This window comes from Lagenorhynchus albirostris, chromosome 9 (assembly GCF_949774975.1).
Source record: "Lagenorhynchus albirostris chromosome 9, mLagAlb1.1, whole genome shotgun sequence".
NCBI classification, from domain to species: domain Eukaryota; kingdom Metazoa; phylum Chordata; class Mammalia; order Artiodactyla; family Delphinidae; genus Lagenorhynchus; species Lagenorhynchus albirostris.
The window spans coordinates 1290933-1310176 of record NC_083103.1 but is presented as its reverse complement, the minus strand read 5'-3'; the positions used below and the strand labels follow the sequence as shown (position 1 = coordinate 1310176).

At 66.4% G+C, this 19244-nt stretch overlaps 2 protein-coding genes across 2 annotated transcripts; both read right to left on the bottom strand.

Moving 5' to 3' along the window:
* Nucleotides 1-363: 363 nt before the first annotated feature.
* TNNI2 (troponin I2, fast skeletal type) lies at nucleotides 364-2401 on the bottom strand. The gene is made up of 7 exons (XM_060159632.1): nucleotides 2276-2401; nucleotides 2133-2162; nucleotides 1402-1446; nucleotides 1176-1304; nucleotides 944-1033; nucleotides 669-845; nucleotides 364-536 (listed from the first exon to the last, which is right to left on the bottom strand). Exons 1-7 carry the CDS (start codon nucleotides 2399-2401, stop codon nucleotides 441-443), a joined length of 693 nt encoding a protein of 230 aa, XP_060015615.1. The 3' UTR covers nucleotides 364-440.
* A 1816-nt stretch (nucleotides 2402-4217) lies between these two features.
* Nucleotides 4218-6420, bottom strand: SYT8 (synaptotagmin 8). The gene is given in 10 exon segments (XM_060159621.1): nucleotides 4218-4392; nucleotides 4395-4533; nucleotides 4632-4765; nucleotides 4860-4965; nucleotides 5050-5141; nucleotides 5144-5216; nucleotides 5284-5451; nucleotides 5576-5675; nucleotides 6048-6213; nucleotides 6327-6420. Coding segments are annotated over 10 exon segments (1155 nt in total). The 3' UTR covers nucleotides 4218-4309.
* Nucleotides 6421-19244: the final 12824 nt, after the last annotated feature.

Sequence of the window (19244 nt, the reverse complement as noted above, 5' to 3'; positions counted from 1 at the left end):
GCCCACGAGGCCCCTGCCTGGATTTGCGCCACAGGGACCGGGTCTCTGGGCCCTGTGGGGACCTTCATGGTGACAGTGACAATGGACCAATGGTCATCTAGGGAACTGGCTCTGCCATGGCCCCGGGCACCTGTGTCCAAGCTTACAGGGTCTGACACCAACATCACCAAGCAGCCGCAGGCGGCAGGCGGGCGGGTGGGGTCCCTGCCCCAGCAGTGGCCCTCCCAGCCCAGCCGAAGTCCCCCGAAGCCCGTGTGCGGCTCCTCCACCCCCAGCCCAGGGTCCCCGGTCTCAGAGGCCTTCGCACGGCGGCCCGTGGGCAGAGAGGCTGGGGCAGGGCCGGACCCGAGCACAGCAGAGCAGTCGGGGGATTGGAATCCTTTATTGACAGGAGCTGAGCCCGGCTCGGAGGGCCTCGGGCGGGAGCGGGCGGCGGCGGCCTAGGACTCGGACTCGAACATCTTCTTGCGGCCCTCCATGCCCGACTTTTCCTCGATGTTCTTCCTCCAGTCTCCCACGTCACGCAGGTCCCGCTCCTGCAGGGGCACCGGGACAGGGCTCAGGCCCACCGCCTCCAGCCTCACTTCCCCTCCCAGTCCCCTCCTGGCAGACCCGTCCGGGGTCTGAGCCGGCCCGGCAGGCGGGGCGCGCGGTGGGGACCCTCCTACCTTCTCGGTTTCCTCCTTCTTGACCTGCTTGAGGTTGGCCCTGAGGTCCATGCACACCTTGTGCTTGGAGCCCAGCAGCGCCTTGAGCATGGCGTCGGCCGACATGCGCACCCTTCTCAGCGGGGGCCGCTTGAACTTGCCTCGCAGGTCGAACAGCTTCTGGTTCATGTCCTCCAGCTGCGGGGCGGGCAGCAAGGCTGGGCGGGAGGCGGCGGGGGCCGAGACCTCGCAATGGGGGCGCCCCCCGCACCGTGCCCGCCTCCCCGGCCTCTCACCTCCTTGGTGCTCTTCTGCACCTTCACCTCCATGTCGTACTTCTCCTCCTCGGCCACGTTGATCTTGGCGTGCAGCTGTTGGCAGAGCTCCTGGGGGGGGGGGGGCGCCGTGGGTGGGTGGGTGGCCTCCGCCCGCCCTGACCACCCTGCTTGCCCTCTGGACCGAGGGGGAGACGGGGCGGTGGGCAGGGGCTGCTGGGCGGCCGGGTGGGCGGGGTGGGGGCCTGGGTACCTGCACCTCGGCCATGGAGCCGGGAATGTGCAGCGGCGGGCAGTGCTCAGTCAGGTAGCTCTGCTTCTCCGTTTCCCGGCGGCTCTCCTCCTTCTCCAGCTCCGTGGCCGCGATCTGGAGCATGACGCTCTGGGGGGTTTGGAGGGGCGGGGGGTAGGCGGTGGTGAGGGCCTGGGGCACGCCAGCCTGCAGACGCCCGGGCGGCCCTCCCCAGGCCCGCACCTACCTTCAGGTGCTGTCTGCGGGCCGTGATGGCTCTGTTGCGCTTCTGCTGGGCAGGGAGAAGATGCAGGAGGGAGAGTCAGGGTCGGCGGGGCTCAGCCATCCAGCCAGGGGGTCCTGCCCGAGGGGCGGCTGGGCCTGGGCCTGGTGGGGAGGCTGGGCCCAGGACACGGCGCTGCACGGTGACCCTTTGCCCCGGTGGCCCTTCGGGTTGGGAGGACTGGGGTCGGGAGAAGGGGCTGTGCTTCTGAGGCAGGGGGATGCTGGCGGGGCCCAGGAGGCGGGGGAGGGGATGCAGCCATCAGAAAGAAGAAGCGAGTCCCCGGTGAGCAGGCCACAGCCGCACTTCCCCTGCTCCGGGAGCATTGGGGCACCAGGCAGCCACTTCCTCTATTTGTCAGTGTCTCCGTTGGGGGAGGTGGGGGTGCGGTGAGGCATTTTCACAGAAGGGGGAGGGCTGGGCGGCCTCCCTGGGCCTTGGAACTCCGACCTCTGCCCTCTCCTGAGTTGGGGGGTCCCACCCCCTCCGTGTTTCACCCCCAAGCAGGTACTCACCTCTTCACTGTCCCAGGGGGGCAGGTGGGGGGAGGGAGAGAGAAGAGAGGTTAGGGCCCTGCCATGGGGCTGTGTGATGGGGGCGGGCGGGAGGTGGCCTGGCGGAGAGATGCAGAGACCCTCGCCCCGTGGGGAGTGGGGTGGGCAGCAGGGGCACCGGGCTTGGGGGGCTACACTTACTCGCCCATCTTGAGGTCCTGGGCTTAGAGCCTGTGGGAGGGAAAGGGGAGGGGTGTTAGGGCCCCGGCCCAGGACCCCAGCTCTGGGGGTGCAGCGCCTCGCCCCACACACTAACCCCCCCCGCAGCCCCGCCCAACCCCCACCTCCTTGGGGGACGCTTCTTGGAATTCCCCGGGGGAGGGGAGGAGTAAGAGGAAAGTGTTCCCAAAATGTCCCAGGCGGGCCTGGAGTCGCTGCAGCTGTCCCCGAGGGAGGGGCGGTCCGGCCATCGCAGGTGCCGCGGGAGCGACCAGTTATTTTTAGCTCTGCTCTTTCAGCTTCTGCCCCAAGTGCATATAAGAAACGACCCGCCAGTTGGGCCTGGGGTCCCTCAATCCGTAAAACCCCTTCCCGTGTCCCAGCAGTGAGGCCTGGCCGTCGGGGTGCTGCCCGGGGCCCCTTCGCCACCCCAGCCTGCCTCCGGAGGCATCTCCCTCTCGCCCCCTGCTCCGTGGAAGACCCCCAGAGAGGCTGCTGGCGGCGGCCCTGGCCCCCAGGCCCCCGCCCCGGGAAGTCTTCCTACAAGCGAGCTCCAGCAGTGCCTGTCCCGGCCTCCGGGCCGGCCTCACCTCGCGTCCGGACAGCAGCGCTGGGAGTGGGGTCAGGCCGGCAGCGGCGAGTTGGGCTGGTGGGCCCAGGGGGAGGGGTATAAATGGCCTCCCCCAGGCTGGGCCCCTGCTCAGAAAGGGCATGGAGCCCTCCTCAGACCAATGGGGGCACAGGGACCTCCCCACCTGCCCAGGCTGCCTGGCCCGGCCCAGCCTCGTGCTGCCATCCAGGCCAAGAAGTCTTGGTTGGGGGGGGGGGGGCGGTGCTGAGGTTGGGTTGGTCTATTTAGGGCTCAGTGATGACTTCGAGATGCCTCCCTTGTATCTTACAAGGAGCCTGAGGACAGGACGACGGCCTCGCCAGCCGTGGCGCACAGCTCAGGGGTCGGCCAAGGCGTCACTCCGGCCCAGCCCCACCTGTTCTGAGTCCGGATCCACACTGCTTTCCTCGGCTTCCCCAGGGCTCCGGGCCCCCCGGGGAACAGCAGCAGCCTCGCACTCTGCTCCTTATTGCCCCCCCCCAACCCAGCAGGCGTCTCGGGCATGAGCTGGCCATGTCCTCCTGTCCCCAAGCTGGCCCGGGGCAAGGCCGGACCCCCAAACACGGCCTCTGGGGCCTGCGGCAGTGGCCAGGGTCTCTGGGGCAGGGCTTCCCTCCATGGGCGTGATCCCAGCTTCCCACCCAGGAGCAGGATGGGGGGTGCCTGGACGGACGTGCAGCCTTGCCTGGGCCGCCCTGCCCGCGGGCCAGCTCCCTGCACAGCTCGGAACACATCCTTCAAACCCAGGATTTCGGCGCCACCCACCTGGGAACCTCTCCCTGACCCGAGGGGGCCTGGGGCCCGCCTGGCTGCCCCAGGCAGGCCCGGCACTGCCCTTCTCACCCCGGTCCAGGCCTGCGCCCCCTGCCCGGGCCCCCACCCAGCAGAGGCATCCGGATAACCATGACTTGGCACCCTCTGAGCTGGGGGTGCATGGCCCCAGCCCTGCCGGCTTCTCGGGCCATGGGGAGGGTCAGGGAGAGCTAAAGCCGTCCAGATGTGCGGGGATTAGAGCTGCTTTCCGGGCCAGGCTGAGCCCCCAAAGGCCTGGGGCGGCTTCTGAAGGCATCTACTGCCCCCTGCTGCTCGCGAAGGGGACGCCCTGCAGTCACCATCTGGAGGGTTTGGGGCCCCTCGGGTGCTGGGGCGGTCCCTGGGATTGGGTTCCCCTCTGTCCACTGTCACCGTCCCCCAGATATCTCCCACTTGCCCACTGTGTCCCCAGGGCCCCATCCCTCACTCTCCAGCTGCTACCGATGGGGAGGGCTTCGCATCTCCCAGTATCGTCCCCCTTGGGCCAGGAAGGGCCCCTTCACCCTCACTCAGGGGTCAGGCATGGGTCAGAGCCCTCAGGGCCTGGCTGAGCCTGGAGAGGAGACCCTCTCCTTGTCCTTGGCGATGTCGGCGGAGCCCCTGACCCTGCTGTGTCCACGGGGCTCGGGAAGGACGCACAGCCATGGGGGAGAAGGCGTTTATTATGGTGGGTCCCCAGGGCAGCCTGCATGGGGCCCGTGGCCCAGCCCAGGGAGACCGAGGGCCGGGGCTGCTTTCAGGAGCCAGGCAAGGGCAGGCGCGGGTGGGACTGCAAGGCCAGGGCCTGGTCCACCTCCCTGGCCGGCTGCAGGCGGTGCTGGGCCGACGGGCATGGGCCAGCATGTCTGCCCAGTGCTGTGGGGGTTGACCAGAGGCCCGGGCGCCCAGCAGAACCTTGCTCACGGGCTTGGCCTGGAACTGAGGGCCCCAGGTCCAGACGGCCAGCACCAGAGCCACGCTCTGGGTAGAGGCAGGCAGAGGTGCAGTGGGAGGGGGAGAAAGATAGACGTCAGTTTGGCCCTGAGCGAGGTTCCACCCGCCCCCTCCAGGCAGCCCACCTGGATCTGGCTGAAAGGCACAAGGAAGGTGAAGGTCTTGTTGAAGTAAGGGGTGGCCATGCCCTTCCTGGCAGATGTCTTTCTCTTCTTCCACTTCCTCTGGCTCAGCACAAGCTGGACCTTCACGTAGGGCTCTGGGCAAGTGAAAGGAGTCATAGGGCGTCCCAGGTCTGAGGGCTGAGCACAGGGTTCCCTCCATCCATGTGGAGGGGCAGGTCCGGCTCTTGCCTGCCAGAACCGGGCTCAGGCCTCGGGCCTCCAGCACGACCACGGTCAGCCGGCCCGAGCCGGGCACGTACTGGAGCGAGAAGCACACCTCCCCCAACTGCTCGGGCTGCGGGCAGCAAGAGGGGCCTCAGCTTCCCCGCCGGGCGCACCGGGCAGGGCGGGACTGGAGCCCGGGGGTCAGCAGGCTCACCTCGGCAGTGCTGGGCGGGCCCAGAGGGCGCCAGAGCTCCAGGACGGGCTGCGGATCCACGGTGCCCGGCGGCAGGCTGAGCGCGCCCAGCAGCTGTGCTGGGAGAAGAGCTTGTAGTCTAGAACCTGCACCCGCAGGGCGGTCCGGGGCAGCTCCACGGGGGCGACCTGCGGGGAGGGGTGTGAGCGGCCCCCACTGCCCGGCCCAGGCCCCGGCCACCCAGCCCCGACTCACGTGGAAGGAGCAGGTCTCCTCGAACGTGGGGCAGAGGGTACCACGGTGCACCTTCGTCTCGTGCCTGCACCCGGCCTCGGGGGACAGGCTGACGCGGGCGTAGGGGTCCGCCGTGCCGCCTGGGCCCCGGGGCCTCAGGTCCGCTGCCTGCCTGAGGCCCACCTTGATCTAGGAGCCAGGGGGTGTTTCAGCCAGGGCCCCCTTCCTGGTCAGCCCCGCACCACCCAGCACCCAGTGCCAACCCTTCCCCCATCGCCCCTCCAAAATCCCGCACGTCCTCGGGGCCCCTCACCTCCTGGCTTCCGAAGTCGTACTCCACGGACAGCTGCAGGTACTCCCGCTGCTGGGGCCCCCCAGGGCCAGGCTCCTCCTTATCCACATCTGGCTGCACCCGGGTGGTATCACAGGGGCTGGCGACAGGTGCTCTGGGACCGTGCCCCCATCAGAGCCCCGGCGTCCCAGGCAGCGGGTCCATGACGGGTCAAACTTCCAGGCCAGGGCACCAGAAGGGCTCACATCCCAGCTCAGCTCCGCGGGACCGGCCGAAACTGCCCCGAGTCCACCTCTCTGCCACTGCCCTCCTCCAGAACTGCTGTGGCTCTCGCAGCCCACGCCCTCCCTCACCTGTTCATCGCCTCGCCAGCCAGGCGCCCCCCCACCTCCGCTCTGGGCAGACCAGACCATGCTGCGGGCTGAGCTCGCCCCCGAGCCTGGACCTTGGGCTGCCTGCCGGCACTGGCCCAGCTGGGTGCCCGCTTCTCACCAGGTGCGTGTTGATGGTGCTGCGGGCACTGCCCAGGCCCACGGCCTCCTCGTCTCTGGGCTCCTTCCTGTGGCGGCCGCGGCAGCAGCAGCAGATGGCACAGAGCAGGCAGGAAACAACGAGGACGCCAGCCACGACCGCAGCGGCTATGAGCGCCCAGCGGAGCCCTGGGGGCGGGGGGGGGAGCACAGAGATGGGCCTGAGGGGCATCCATGGACAGCGGCTGCCCCCCGCCCAGCCAGGCCATCCCCAATCCCCTTCCAGAGGTCCCAAAACTCACAGGGGATCTGGGCGACCAGGTCCGGAATGCGCCCGGGGAGAGCCGTGGAGCCCGCCGGGGCCCGGGCGCTGTGGGGGCCTGGGGGGCGACTCATCTCCTCTCACTGCTGGCCTGGAGCAAACGGCCGGGGCAGCCAGGTCACTTGTGAGGGTGGCCCCTTGGGCCCCTGCCTACCGTCCCATCTGCCCAGCAGAGGCCAGCTCAGTCTGCCTGGGCAAGGAGGCAGCCCGGGGCGGCCGGGGCGAGGGCTCCGAACGGCACCGACGGTAGGGGGGCGCTGGGCCTTGGCCAAGGTGCGGGCTGAGCTGCTGCAGGCCTGGCCTCCTACCACGTCCCCTAGCGCCCAGCCAGGCGGGCCAGGCCTCGCGGAGGAGACCTCCGACTCCTTCCCGCAGGGCCTCTCCCTCCAGGAAGCCCCCTCCCTCCTGACCTCTCTCCCTGGGCCCCGGGCCCTCCTGGGGGTCGCCGCTGGGGTCCCATCCCGGCACCCCCACCCCGACCTCGGGCCCCCCATGGTTTGCCACTGACATAGGTGGAGAGTGTTTACATGTGGGGTCCCGGCCCTGGAGCAACTGGGAGCCTGGGGATGGAGGCCCTGAGGGGTAGGGGCTCTGCTAGGGTCATGGGGGACGGGAGGGTTGAGGAGTGGGGGTCGGCTGCCTGCGGGAACTCCGTGCAAGCCAGTCCGGGCTGAAGGTGCATTCCTGGCGCCAGGGGAGGACGGTGAGGTGGGGGCAGGCAGGGCCGGGTGTAGCTGGGAGCGGCCAGAACATTCCTGCCTACTACCTGCCCTGCTGCCCTTCAGAGCTCCGCCTGCCTGCTCGGGGTGGGAAGGAGGGTGGGCCGGCTCCGCTGCACCCCGGGGCCCCCGGAGGAGCGCGCCTGGCAAGGACCCGCTCGGCCTGCATGCTGGGACCCCGGGCCCACGGCTAGTCTCCGTGACTCAGCCTCCCCCAGCCGCCCTTCCTCCCAGGAGCGCGGGCAGCCAGGTCACAAGGACCAAGCCCGGGCCCCAGTCCAGGAATAACCAGGCACCGGAGCCCGATTCCTGCCCCTCTGCGCTCCCTGCCCACCCGCATGCCAGCGTGGGGAGGGACCGTGATCTCAGAGACCCCACCCCAGCCCCCACGCGCACAGCATCAATGCCCCACTGCCAGCACCAAGCCAACCTGTCTGCAGGAGGGACCACAGCTCAAAGCGGGGGGCCCAGGCCCCAGCTCGGCCTCCCCTTCCCTCGCAAACGCGCGTGTCTTGTCCCCGTGAGGTCTTTGGAGGAAAAGCCATCTGAGGCTCGCAGCAGGGCAGAGGCCAGGCCGGGGGCGTCCACACACGCAGTGAAGGGACGGCAGGCGGCCTGTGCACCGGCCCTGGCTCAGAAGGAGGGCCCGGCTTGCTCTACTGCCTGCTGCAGCCGACTTACAGTTCTAACCATTTGGAACTAGAGGCTGTACGTTTCCTGCCGGGGCCCCACAAGTTATGGAGCGGGTTCTGGCTGGGGGGCCACCGGGCGAGGCCCCTGTGGTGCGGTGGGGTGCACTCAGGGGACTCACAGGTGTCTCAGCCGCCCCTCTGGCCACTGCCCACCCTCCTCCCAAGGACACTCCCAGGTCAGCGGGTAGAGCGCCCCTGGTGGTGGCTGGTGGCATGGGCTGGCCTGAGAACCGACGGTGCGCAGGGGTCCCTGGAGCAGCGCAGTGGTCAGGGCAGAGAGGCCCGGCTGCCCTTGTGGGATTGGAAGCCCATCTTCATTTGTTGAAATGTCAGTCTAGGTGTGCTCTGGAATGAAAACAGCTTCAGTCGAGGTTCTTACGGTTGAGAATGTGGGGTCAGTTGTCATTTGTCTTCACAGAACTTCCATCTGTGTGTGCACGCACGTGTGCACACCTGCACCTGCGTGCGGCTGCGTGCGCACGCCTCTGTGGGCATGTGTGTGCCTCTCCCCGCACCCCTGCTCGGTTAGTGTCCTGTTCTTGGCCTTGGCCCGGGTGCGGTGGGCATCGGGTCACAGGAATTTGGTGCTGCTGGCTTGGCGGGATTCCCGGGCCAGCCTGGTGAAGGTTGAGCCCCAGAAACACGGGGTGCCTGGGAGCTGACCCGAGAGGACCCTGGATCCCTAGGCACACCAGCCACAAGCAGTGGGGGGCCCTGAAGCCTGGGGAGGTGCGGGGTCCCTCAGGACTGCCCTGTCCCCGTGGTGGTGAGGGTTCCGGCAGGCACACAGCCACCAGGTGGCGCCGTCTGCTCCACTGGCCCCAGCTACGCCACCGTCCCGCCTCCAGGCCCCGGCTCCTGGGGGAAACTTGCAGGAGCCCCCCGTCCTGCCCCCGCCCCCGGCAGGCAGGTGCCCCAGGGGCAGCCCTCCAGGTCCTGTGAGGGCTGACCGGTTCTCCCTGTCCCCGTGCCATGCCTCTGGAAGCTCTCCTGGCCTGGGCCACCCCTCAGAAGGCAGGAGGTCCCTCCTGGGGTCTACTTTCTGTGGGCCAGCTGGGGAAAAACCTCCAGGTGCTAAGGCTGCTTTTCCCAGGAAAGGGGGACAGGCATCCTTCCTAGATGGAGCCCCAGTCCCCAGCCACCTCCTCCGGGGCTCCCTCCCAGCTGCTCCACTCTCTGCTTTGGGCAGGACGGCCTCCTTCTCACCCCCTCCCACCCCCTGCCCATCCTACTTGGCCTTGGAGACTTGAGTGAGCTCCACCTCTCCAGGAAGCCCTCCCTGCTCACTCCGGGCCCTGGCCCTCCGACCGACCTGCCGGGGTTATGCTGGATTCCACCCTGCACCCTCCCCGAGTCAGGAATGCCAGCTCTCCCAGGGGGAGGGCCTTCCCTGTCAGCTGGGCACCTATCAAAGCTGTGCTGACTGACCCCTTCCCCCTTTGGTCTAACTGGAATTTTTTATGCTTTGATAGGACCAAGTTTCTTGGGGCCTCCCTCTGAAAGAGCAAGATGCCCCCAAGTGTTGGGGGTGGCAGCCCCCCGCAGGTGTCACACACTCTCACCTGATGCCTGCACTTCCTGTGCCCCCACCCTGGCCTCCAGGCCTTCCTCTCGGGCACTGGGCACTGGATCCCGTGCTCGGAGCCTGTGGCTTTGCTTGGCCTCTAGTGACCCGAGAAACTCTCCTTGGTGGGGGGAGGGGGGGCAGGGCTTCGGGCCATCAGGAGTCGGGGAACTCCCTTGGGAGGAGGGCCCCTCCCGAGACCGAAGCCCCCGGCGTCTCGGCCCGGGGCCCCCTGCAGGGGTCCCCTGGGACTGGGGCGTCTGGAGCCCTCCTAGAGGCCTTAGCAGAGGAGGTACCGGCCCATCTGAGCTGACCTTTGGGTGAAGCAGAGGGAGGGAGGTGGGGCTGGACTCGGTTCGTGAAGGTTCTACACCCCAAGGCGGGGTGTTCCGAGCCACAGGGACATCTGGGTTTGGAGGGGCCCAGCTCTGAGTGGCCCACCCAGGTCAGGGTGTCTCTCCAAACCCACTATCAACGGACGGCCCGCCGAGGAGAGGGCTAACGCTTACCCAGCCCGCAGGGCTCGTCGGGCAGGACTCCGGGAGACTCAGCCCAGGTTGAGGCTGCTTTGGGGACGTGACAGGTGGGACGTGCGTGCATGCTGGTCACGCGTGGCTCTGGGGACACGTGTTCCCCTAAAAAGGGCCTGGGTCCCTTTGCTCATCCCACCCAGAGGTGGGGGTTTGGAAGAGGCAGCTAAACAGTTTTGGGGCGCAGAGGAGGCCTGTGGCAGGGCAGCGGGCATGCAGGCTCCCGTGCTGCGGGAGCGAGGTGCGTGGGTGGGCGTGATGGGGGCGCACGGGCGGCGGGATCCAGCCCGCAGCGCGTTTGCCCTGCATGCGACTCTCCCCAGCCTGACTGTGTAGGGCCTTTGTGCCTTTCCCCAGATCCGGGCGCCTCCGTGGCGAGACGGGCGTCTGAGGTTCCAGGGCAGGAAGGGGAAAACCAAACAGAGCTGGCAGCCCCAGGCCAGCCCTGCGGCCCCCGAGACGGCGGCTTGGCAGCCAAGAGCCACATGGAGACCCTGGCGGGGCTCCTGGACAGGGATGCTTCCTTTGAGGTTGCTTGGGGAATGTTTGAGGTTGGAACTCATGGCAGTCGCCGGCTTGGGGGAGCCGGGAGCTGCTGGCAAGGAACCGTGAGACGTGCTGGGACGGCACGCGTGCACCCTGCCGGCGCTGACCCGGCTGCCGCATCCCGCTCAGCTGGGGCGCCCCGTGCAGCGGGGCCCGGGCCAAGGACGGGAGCGGGCGCTCGGCTTGCCAGTCTCCGAGGACTGGGGCACCCCATGCCCGCTCACCGGGTCCCAGCCTGTGCGTGCCCCCGTCATCCTTGGTTCAGGGTCACCGTACCCTCTTCATCTGAGCACCTGTGCCCCATCGTTGGAGTGCTGGGGGACCTGTACGCATCATGTGAACCTCTGAGGAGCCTGCGCCCTGTCACCCGCGTGAGCACCCTCCTCTGCGTGTCGGCATCGCAGTGCTGGTTCCCTGAGCTTCTCTCCATCTTCCGAAGGTCTGCCTGGCGGCTCTGAGTCTGGATCTCCATGGGATGCAATTCCCTCTTCTCGGAGTATCTGCGTGAATTATACCCCATTCGCCTGGAGACCGGGGGAACACATTCCCCATCGTCTGGCTGCGCGTGTAGTGTGTAATCCATTCACCAGCACTCACGTCAGAGACCTGGGGTTCTCCGTGACCCAGGCCTCAGGGTCCCTCCTGGGGCCGCTTGCAACCTCCCCGCTTTGACTGCCTCTCCCAAGGGCCTCTGGGACCCTGCTGGCCGGGACCTGGTTCCTCTGCACCTTCTTTTGGGGTATCTATTCATCGGGGCACCCCCGCTGTCAGAGCATCTCTTCCCCGCTCCTGCGGATACCTGGAGGCACACCTGGCCATCTGAACTTCCGGCGGCCTCTCGCCTCGTACCCCGGGTCCCGGGGGCGCGCTCCCCGCTAGTCTGGGCGCCAGGACTCTGTTCTGTGGTCACCTGGTTCCTGGAAAGCCTGTACCCATCTGTGGGGCTCCCGGGTGCTGAATGCCCCCGACACGTCTCACATAGGCCTGAGTGCCAGGTCAGGGCCCGCGGCCTCGCTGCTGTGGTTTTGGAGGTCCCGTGCCCCATCCACCCCTCCCCGCCCCCCCCCCTCCGCCCCCGTGTGTGTCCCGTTCATCCTTGTCTCTGGCTCTATGTGCTATTCATTCCCAAGCTGGGCGCCTGCAGCCCTACGGCCAGGTGTCTGGGGCTGTACCTATGCTTCCCAAGAGCTGGACCCCCACCCAACACATGTCTGGGTCCTACCCGATGAGTCTGGGTGTGTGGGTCCTGTACCCCACTAGTGGAGTATCTGGGTCCTGTACCCCAATAGTTGGAGTGTCTGGGTCCAGCACCCCAATTGTTGGAGTATCTGGGTCCTGTACCCGTTAGTGTGGGTGTCTGGGTCCTGTACCCCAGTAGTTTGAGTGTCAGGGTCCTGTACCCCAATAGTTGGAGTGTCTGAGTCCTGTACCCCATTAATTGGAGTGTCTGGGTCCTGTACCCATTAGTGTGTCTAGGTCCTATACCTCCCATTAGTCTAAGTGTCTGGGTCCTATACCCCAATAATTGGACTGTGTCCTGTACCCCCATTAGTCTAAGTGCCTGGGTCCAGTACCCCAATAGTTGGAGTGTCTGGGTTCTATACCCATTAGTGTGAATGTCTGGATCCTGGACCCCAATATTTGGAGTGTCAGGGTCCTCTGACCCACTAGTGGAGTGTCTGAGGCCCCGTACCCCACTCTGCTCGGGGGTTGAATTGCCCAGTCCACAACCCCTTAAGATGCCTAGGGGCACCTCAGTGACCGAGTCCTTGCAGGCTCTGCTCGTGGGGCCCTGGGGCGTGTACCCCATTCCCTGGAGAATGAGGGTGGCTTCCTCGTCATCCAGTCTTTGCCTTCTGTCACCCTGATGATCTATGCCCATCTGACTGAGAAACTGGGAGCCTGGCCCCCCACTTGTCTGGGCGTCAGGGCAACGTGGACACAGCATCTGAGTTTCTGGGGGCCAGGGGTCCCAGGCACTGGAACCCTGGCCGAGACAGCCCAGCCCCATGAGACGAGCTGAGTCCCACTCCTCCACGTGAGGGTCTGGGGGCCCAGTCTCGGAATCTCAGCTGGTGCCGCTGGTACCCCACCCCCCGAATTCTGTGTATGCAGATCCTCAGGGGGGCTGGTAACTCCCTGTCTCTGCACCCAGCTCCCCTGAGGCCGACGACTCTAACCTCATTCATCTGAATAGACGGGGCCAGGCACCCACCACCCTCAGCTCTGGAGTCCCCGCTTTCGTCTGTTTTGAGTCCAGACCGCTCGCCCCCCACCCTCTGGGTCTAGCTGCAGTCTGTACCCTTTCCCCGTAAAGCCTCAGGCCCCAGGAACCCGTGGCTCCGTTGTAAGGTCCTGGTCCACGGTTTTCTGAGTATCTGGGCAGCCTGTACCCCACTCCTCTGGTCACCACGGTAACAAGGACTCCAGCTGTCAACCTGACGGGTACCCTGCCCCCGTTTCCAGGGCCTCTGTGCGGTCCACGCCCCATCCTCCAGGCATCGGCGTACCCCACCCTTCAGAGTGTCGGGCTACGGGCACCCTCCGGTTCCCACGTTCTCTTCTCTAGTTGCCTGAATCCCATTCATCACGGTCTTGAGCTGCCTGAACCCCACCGCCTGCCTCTCACGTAGGCCCACATCGCAGGTCTCGGGCCCCTGGTGGCCGGTTCCCAGTTCCACTGCATCTTTGGATGCGCGGTGCCCGTTCATGGGTGTCTGGGCCTCTGTGAGTCTCTCCGTCCTCGCCCCGGCGTCTCCACTGGGCTCACGTGGGGCTCCAGGCAGGCAAGCGTCCAAGGGTCCTAGACCCCTTCCTTGGGCGTCTGAAGTCTCCCCGATCCCTGGAGCCTCTGAAGGATGTGAACCCCGTTCGTGGAAGGCTCTGGGTCCTTGCACACCTGTGACGATGGATAGCCGATGCCTCGTGCCCCCGCTTCCAAGTCCCCGGGATGCCCTTTGGCTGTGAATGTCAGCGCTCACGTGGTTTTCTGGGCCTTGCAGCCTGCACCCCACTCCTGAGTGCCTGAGTCATGTGTGCCCTTGAGTCTGAGTTTTGGGGTGCTCTGTTCTCCATTCATTGGGGATCTTAGCAGTAGAGACCCTTGGTGGTTTACATCCCACACCTCACGTAGGCCCGCGTCCCAGGTCTCGGGCCCCCCGTGGCCAGTTCCAAGTTCCACTGCGTCTTTGGACTCCCGGTGCCCATTCACGGGTGTCTGGGCCTCTGCGACCCCATCCATCCTCGCCCCGGCGTCTCTGTGCCCTATTCATGCGTGGCTCTGGGCAGGCTGAACCCTGTCCGCCCACGTCTCCAAGACAGTCTGCGCTTTGTCACCCCAGTTCCAGGAACAGCTGCCGTGTAGCCAGGAGGCACATTCCGGGGTTTGGCTGAAAGCCAACGCAAACCCCGGGATTGCTGGCACTAGCGGCAAGTGGGGGCAGGGCTGGGGAGCGACCCGGGGCGGGGTCGCACATGTAGAGGGGAGACTGGGGACCCTCGGTTTGGGAGCCGGCGATCAAAGCCTTCCCTACACAGTGCGTGTCCCGGACAGGCTGCCAACGGCGGAGCGCACATTCCAGACCCCTCCACCGCGCCTGGCGGATCCTGCCCAGGCGGCCCTGCAGCCCACCCGCCGGCTGCCCGGCCAGGAAGGGTGGGGGCATCCTGGCTGCGAGACAGTCCACATCAGCTTGGGGCAGGGTCCCAGGGTCCCAGGCCAGAGTGGGGAGCAGGGGCGGGCAGAGGGGAATGCCACCTCTGGTGGCTGCAGACCCCTGTCCCCCTGCCATGACCCCCGCCGGGGGCTGGCTGACTACCTCGCCACCTCGGTTCTATGAAAGCCCCGGGGGAAGGGCCCCTGGCTCCAGCGCCCCTTCCCTGTCAGACTCTGGCTGGGGCTGGCTCCATTGTCCCCCACCTCGTATCAGGATGTGAGGTTGTGCGAATGTGACCACTTCCTGCCCAGGGGGTTCCTGGGGGTCAGGGAGCACCGCAGCTTCCCAGAAGTCCCTGTGGGTGCCAGGACCTGAGCCCTGCCCTCTAGGGCCCCGTGCGAGGGGCCCAGTCCAGGCTCTCGAGGGTGGGATGGAAGGCTATGCAGGCTCTCCGCCTGTGAGGGGGGCTGTCCAGGCTCTCCAGGTGGGGGGCTGGTGTATTCTCTGGGAGGGCCTTCCGGGCAGGGTCCCCTCTCTCAGGATCCAGAGGTCCGGGCATCCCCCCGGGTTGAAGGGCCCCTGGCTCCCCCGATCCCTGCCGTCCAGGCCATTTCTGCTCTCCATGGCGCCGCTCACTTGGAGCTCAGGGACCGGCTGCCAGCCCTCCAACCCCGCCCCTCCACAGGCTCCCCAGGGCTGCCCTGGGCCCACCGGGCTTTCTGGCAAGATGCATGGGAGCCCCTTTCAAGCAGGCCTGGGGGGTTGGTGGGGGCATCCGAGGCTTCCCTGCATGTTGGCTGGCGGATGGGCCACACTGAACCCGGCCTGGTGGGCACCACAGGCCCGGACACCAGGGCCTGGGCCATGGTCTGTGAGTGCAGATGGGGCCCAGGAGGGTGTGCGGATGCGTCACTGCCAGGGACAGCTCTGTAGCCAGTGGTCCTCTTCTTGGTCACGTCTCGGGTCCCTGGGCCGCTGGGAGGCACCTGCCACATGGGCACAGCGGCTAGGGGACCCCGAGCCTGAGGTGACTGGACGTCTCTCTGTGGGGACCCCACCACGTCATGATGACTCACAACAGAGAATTAGGGCACAGCTGGGCCGCCCAGCGGTCCCCTGCTCCCACCCCAGTCCCCCCACAGCTCCAGAGAGGCCATCCGATCCAGGTCTGGGGGCTCGCGGCCACCCGGAAGCCTGCTGCACGCCCCTCCCGTCCCCACTTGGGTTTGAGGGGCCCGTGAGGCTGCTGTGAGGTCCCTGCCCTCTCTTCCCGAGTGCAGCGGGTCTCTGCAGGGCCCTGACCAGGCCCCCTGTCCTTCTACAGGTGACTGAGTTACGCCCTGGACCACCTAGGATCCGTTCCCTGCAGGTGCCCTCTCGTGGGCCTTTCTCGGCCTTCTAGGCGGTCACCCCCAGGGCCACGAGTGGCCCGAGAGGACTGAACGGCCCATCAGCGACTTCGCCTGGGAGGCCAGAGTGGCAGGCCCGGGCCGAGGTGGCCGGGTGGTCCGGCAGAGCCAAGATCAGCCGGTCCCAAGCTCCCCCTGCTGTCCACTGGCCGCTCCTGGAGGAGGCCTGACCTCCTGCTCCGGGGACCCCGGGGCTCCCTCCCGCCGCCTGGCTCCACCCGCCTGCCTCCTGCCCAGCCCCTTGCCAGCCGCCCTGACAGGCGTTTGGGCGCCCCCTTCCGTACACAGGCCTCGTGTTGGGCCCCCTCCACGCGCGGTCCGAGGTCTGACCCCCCCTTCTCCCAGAGGCCAGTCCTGGGACCCCAACTGCTCAAGGCCCTCCATCCTGGGCCCCTCCCCACAGAATCGCCAGGATGCGACCCTCTTACTGGCTAAAAGGCCCCCCACCCCGAGGGCCTGGTCTGCGCAGAAGCCCCCAAACTGAGGCCCGTTGCGAGCAGCTCTCCTCCCTGGGGCCCCCGCCTCCCCAGACAAGCTCTGGCCAGGGCTTGCTGGGGCCCCGGGAGACCCACAATCACCTGGGAAAGAGCTTTAGCTCCCTGACCTCAGATCGTACCCCAGACGCTCACTCAGAGGGTCACACCAAGGCCTCAAAGGCCACCAGTGGAGTCGCTGTGTGGCCGGGACAGAGGAGAAGGGAACCGGGGATGCACAAGGACATCACCCGGCACCTGGGCCCCAGGACAGGCTGGGGACCAGCCAGGACCTTCCAACGGGGTACAAAGGCCATCAGCCCACAGCCCTGGGGACGCGGGGTCAGGGCTGAGGTAGAGCAATGGGTGGGGCTGGAGGAGCTGTGAGGACAAAGGTGCGGGTGGGGGCGAAGGCAGAGAGGTGGGCGCCAGGTGAGAGGGGAGCGTGGGCCTTGGGCGGCCTGTGGACCAGGCCTGGGGGGGCGAAACGGCCCCCTTTCCCCCAGTCATGAAGCTGCCGTCACACACCCAGGCGGGGCCCTCGGAGCCTGCAGGTTCCCGGCGGGCTGTGCGGGTGACTCCCCGCACCTGCGGGCGTGGGCGAGTGCACACGCCGGCACACATGCACATGCATGTACACACGTACACGTGCATGCACGTAACACGCGCATGCACACACATGCACGCTCCCTCTCTCCGGGAGCTCTCAGGAGCCACGTCAGCACCCGTGGGGACCCCGCACGCCTGGGGCCGCGTGTCCCTCTGCCCCCGCACTGTCTCAGCCACACCTGCCATGGGGGGAGGGAGTCTTGTTCCACAGTGGCCACCGGCTCCCAAGCCCCCTCACTGCCCTGCTGGGTAGTCACACGCAGGGTCCTCCGCAGGTGCTGCCCCAGCCCTGGGCACGAGTGGACACTGGCCGGGCTGCCCAGCGTTTTCCTGCAGGGCTCAGGCTGGGGGCTGGGGGCTGGCTGCCTCCCTCTCTGCTCTTAACCAACCACTGGGCCACGGCCCTGGGCCCCAAGCAGGGCACGTGGGGCCCGATGCGGCCAGCACCTGGTCCAGAGCCAGCCTTGCCCAGCAGCACGGGGGAGGGGCTGGGCACGCTTCTCCGCCGGGCACCCTCTGCCCAGCCCCACCCGGCCCAGCGGCCTAGCTCTCTGCCTCTGACCACAGGGGCTGTGCCCACTGCACTGAAGCTGAGGGCCTGGAGCGTCCCTGGCCTGGGGAGGGGTGCTGCCCCCTCCAGGGCAGCCTTCCATGCCCGCCCCTTGGGCCTCTCCCTCCTCGCTGCCCTCTCCTAGACTGGGAAAAGTGCCTCCACGCTGACCCTGACCTTGGGGAAAGGGCCTCCCAGGATCTAAGCAGACCCACCCCACAGGGCAGCTTGTCCTCTCCTGGGGGCGCAGATAGAGGTGGGGTCAGGGACGCTGGGCTAGGGGTGCCGATTGCCCACGGGAGGGAGGAGAGGCCTACCCTGTGCCGGGGGAAAGGAGTTGGGGGTGGAGTTGGTGGGCATCCTAGGGAGCGGGGTGGGCATTCCCGGCAGGAGGACCCTCACATGCTCAGCACAGAGGCAGGAAGTGCAAATCCAGCAGGGCTGTGGCCCCGGGACGGAGTGGTGTGGCATTAGCTGAAGCAGGGATGGTTCCTGGTGAGGCTGCAGGTTTGGGAAACAGGGTACCTAAGTACAGGAACACAGGCGCAACCCCCCCCCCCCGCCCCGCCCCGCCCCGAGGCTCAGGCCCGACCCTCGGAGAGGGCTGGGCCCGACCTCAGACCCCGCCCGCCCTGCAGGGGCCCAGGGCTGTGGTTCCTAGACCTGGGAGGGTGGGAGTGGGGGCTGGGGGCTGCTAGCTTCAGAGGTTTTCAGGTGAGACTTGTTACCTGCTGCTGGTCAGCTCAGTTGGCTCTTGGGGACCAGAAGCCCTGGTCATTCTCGGCCACCTCCCACTGGCCTAGGTGTGGGCAGAGCTAGACGATAAGGGGCGTGGGGCCGGAAAGGTTCCCCAATGAGCACCTCCACAGACCCGCTCAGTCACTGCCCTGGGATCCTGGGAACTGACCTACCTGGGGTCTATGGTCTGCATGTGTGGGCCCCCCACCGGGGGCCCTGATTTTGAGGGCCCCTCTGTGGGTCTGCCCGGCTCCTGGGCTCCCCGACTGCTCCCACGTGTGTTGGGCTACTTCTGTGCACTGTGGGTCTGTCCCAGGCTGACCCCATCCCCGTGTCTGTGGCTCCATCTGACCTCTGGGGGCCTGCGTGACCCCTGTGCTTCTGTGGGTCTCAGCTCGGTGCCTGGAAGCACTTGGTACGGGCTCCTCACCCCATAGCCTGTGACCCTGAGCTAGCTGGGTAGCCATTCCACATCCCACTTTCCTCCTCTGTAACTGGGAAGAATAGCAGAGGCCCCCTCTGAGGGCTGCTGGGAATTGAACGAGTTACCACATGGGAAGAACTGAGAATGGTCGTGGGAGCTTTAGTGGCTGTTCCTACCGGTGCACATTCACCACACCCCTGGGCTGTGTCTGCCTATGTATTCATGTCTGTTATCTCCTCCATCCTCTGTCGGTCCTTAACAATCAGTCACCCACCCCACACTCTCTGTATGCATGTGTGTATCTATCCCTCCAACCATCTTCCATCTATCCACCCGCCCACCCACCTACCCACCTTCCCATCTATCTATTCATCCATCCACCGACCCATCCCGCCATTCACCCATCCATCCATGCATTCACCCATTCCTCCATCCATCCATCATCCACACATCCATCTATCCTCCATCCATCCATCTTCCATCCATCCTCCATCCATCCTCCATCCATCATCCATCCATCCATCCATCCATCATCCATCCATCCATCCTCCATCCATCATCCATCCATCCTCCATCCTCCATCCTCCATCCATCCATCATCCATCCATCCTCCATCCATCCATCATCCATCCATCCATCCATCCATCCTCCATCCATCCATCATCCATCCATCCTCCAACCATCCATCCTCCATCCATCCTCCATCCATCCTCCATCCATCCATCCATCCATCCTCCATCCATCCATCATCCATCCATCCTCCATCCATCCTCCAACCATCCATCCTCCATCCATCCATCATCCATCCATCCTCCATCCATCATCCATCCATCCATCCTCCAACCATCCATCCATCCATCATCCATCCATCCATCCTTCATCCATCCTCCATCCATCCTCCATCCATCCATCCATCCTCCATCCTCCATCCATCCATCATCCATCCATCCATCCTCCAACCATCCATCCTCCATCCATCCTCCATCCA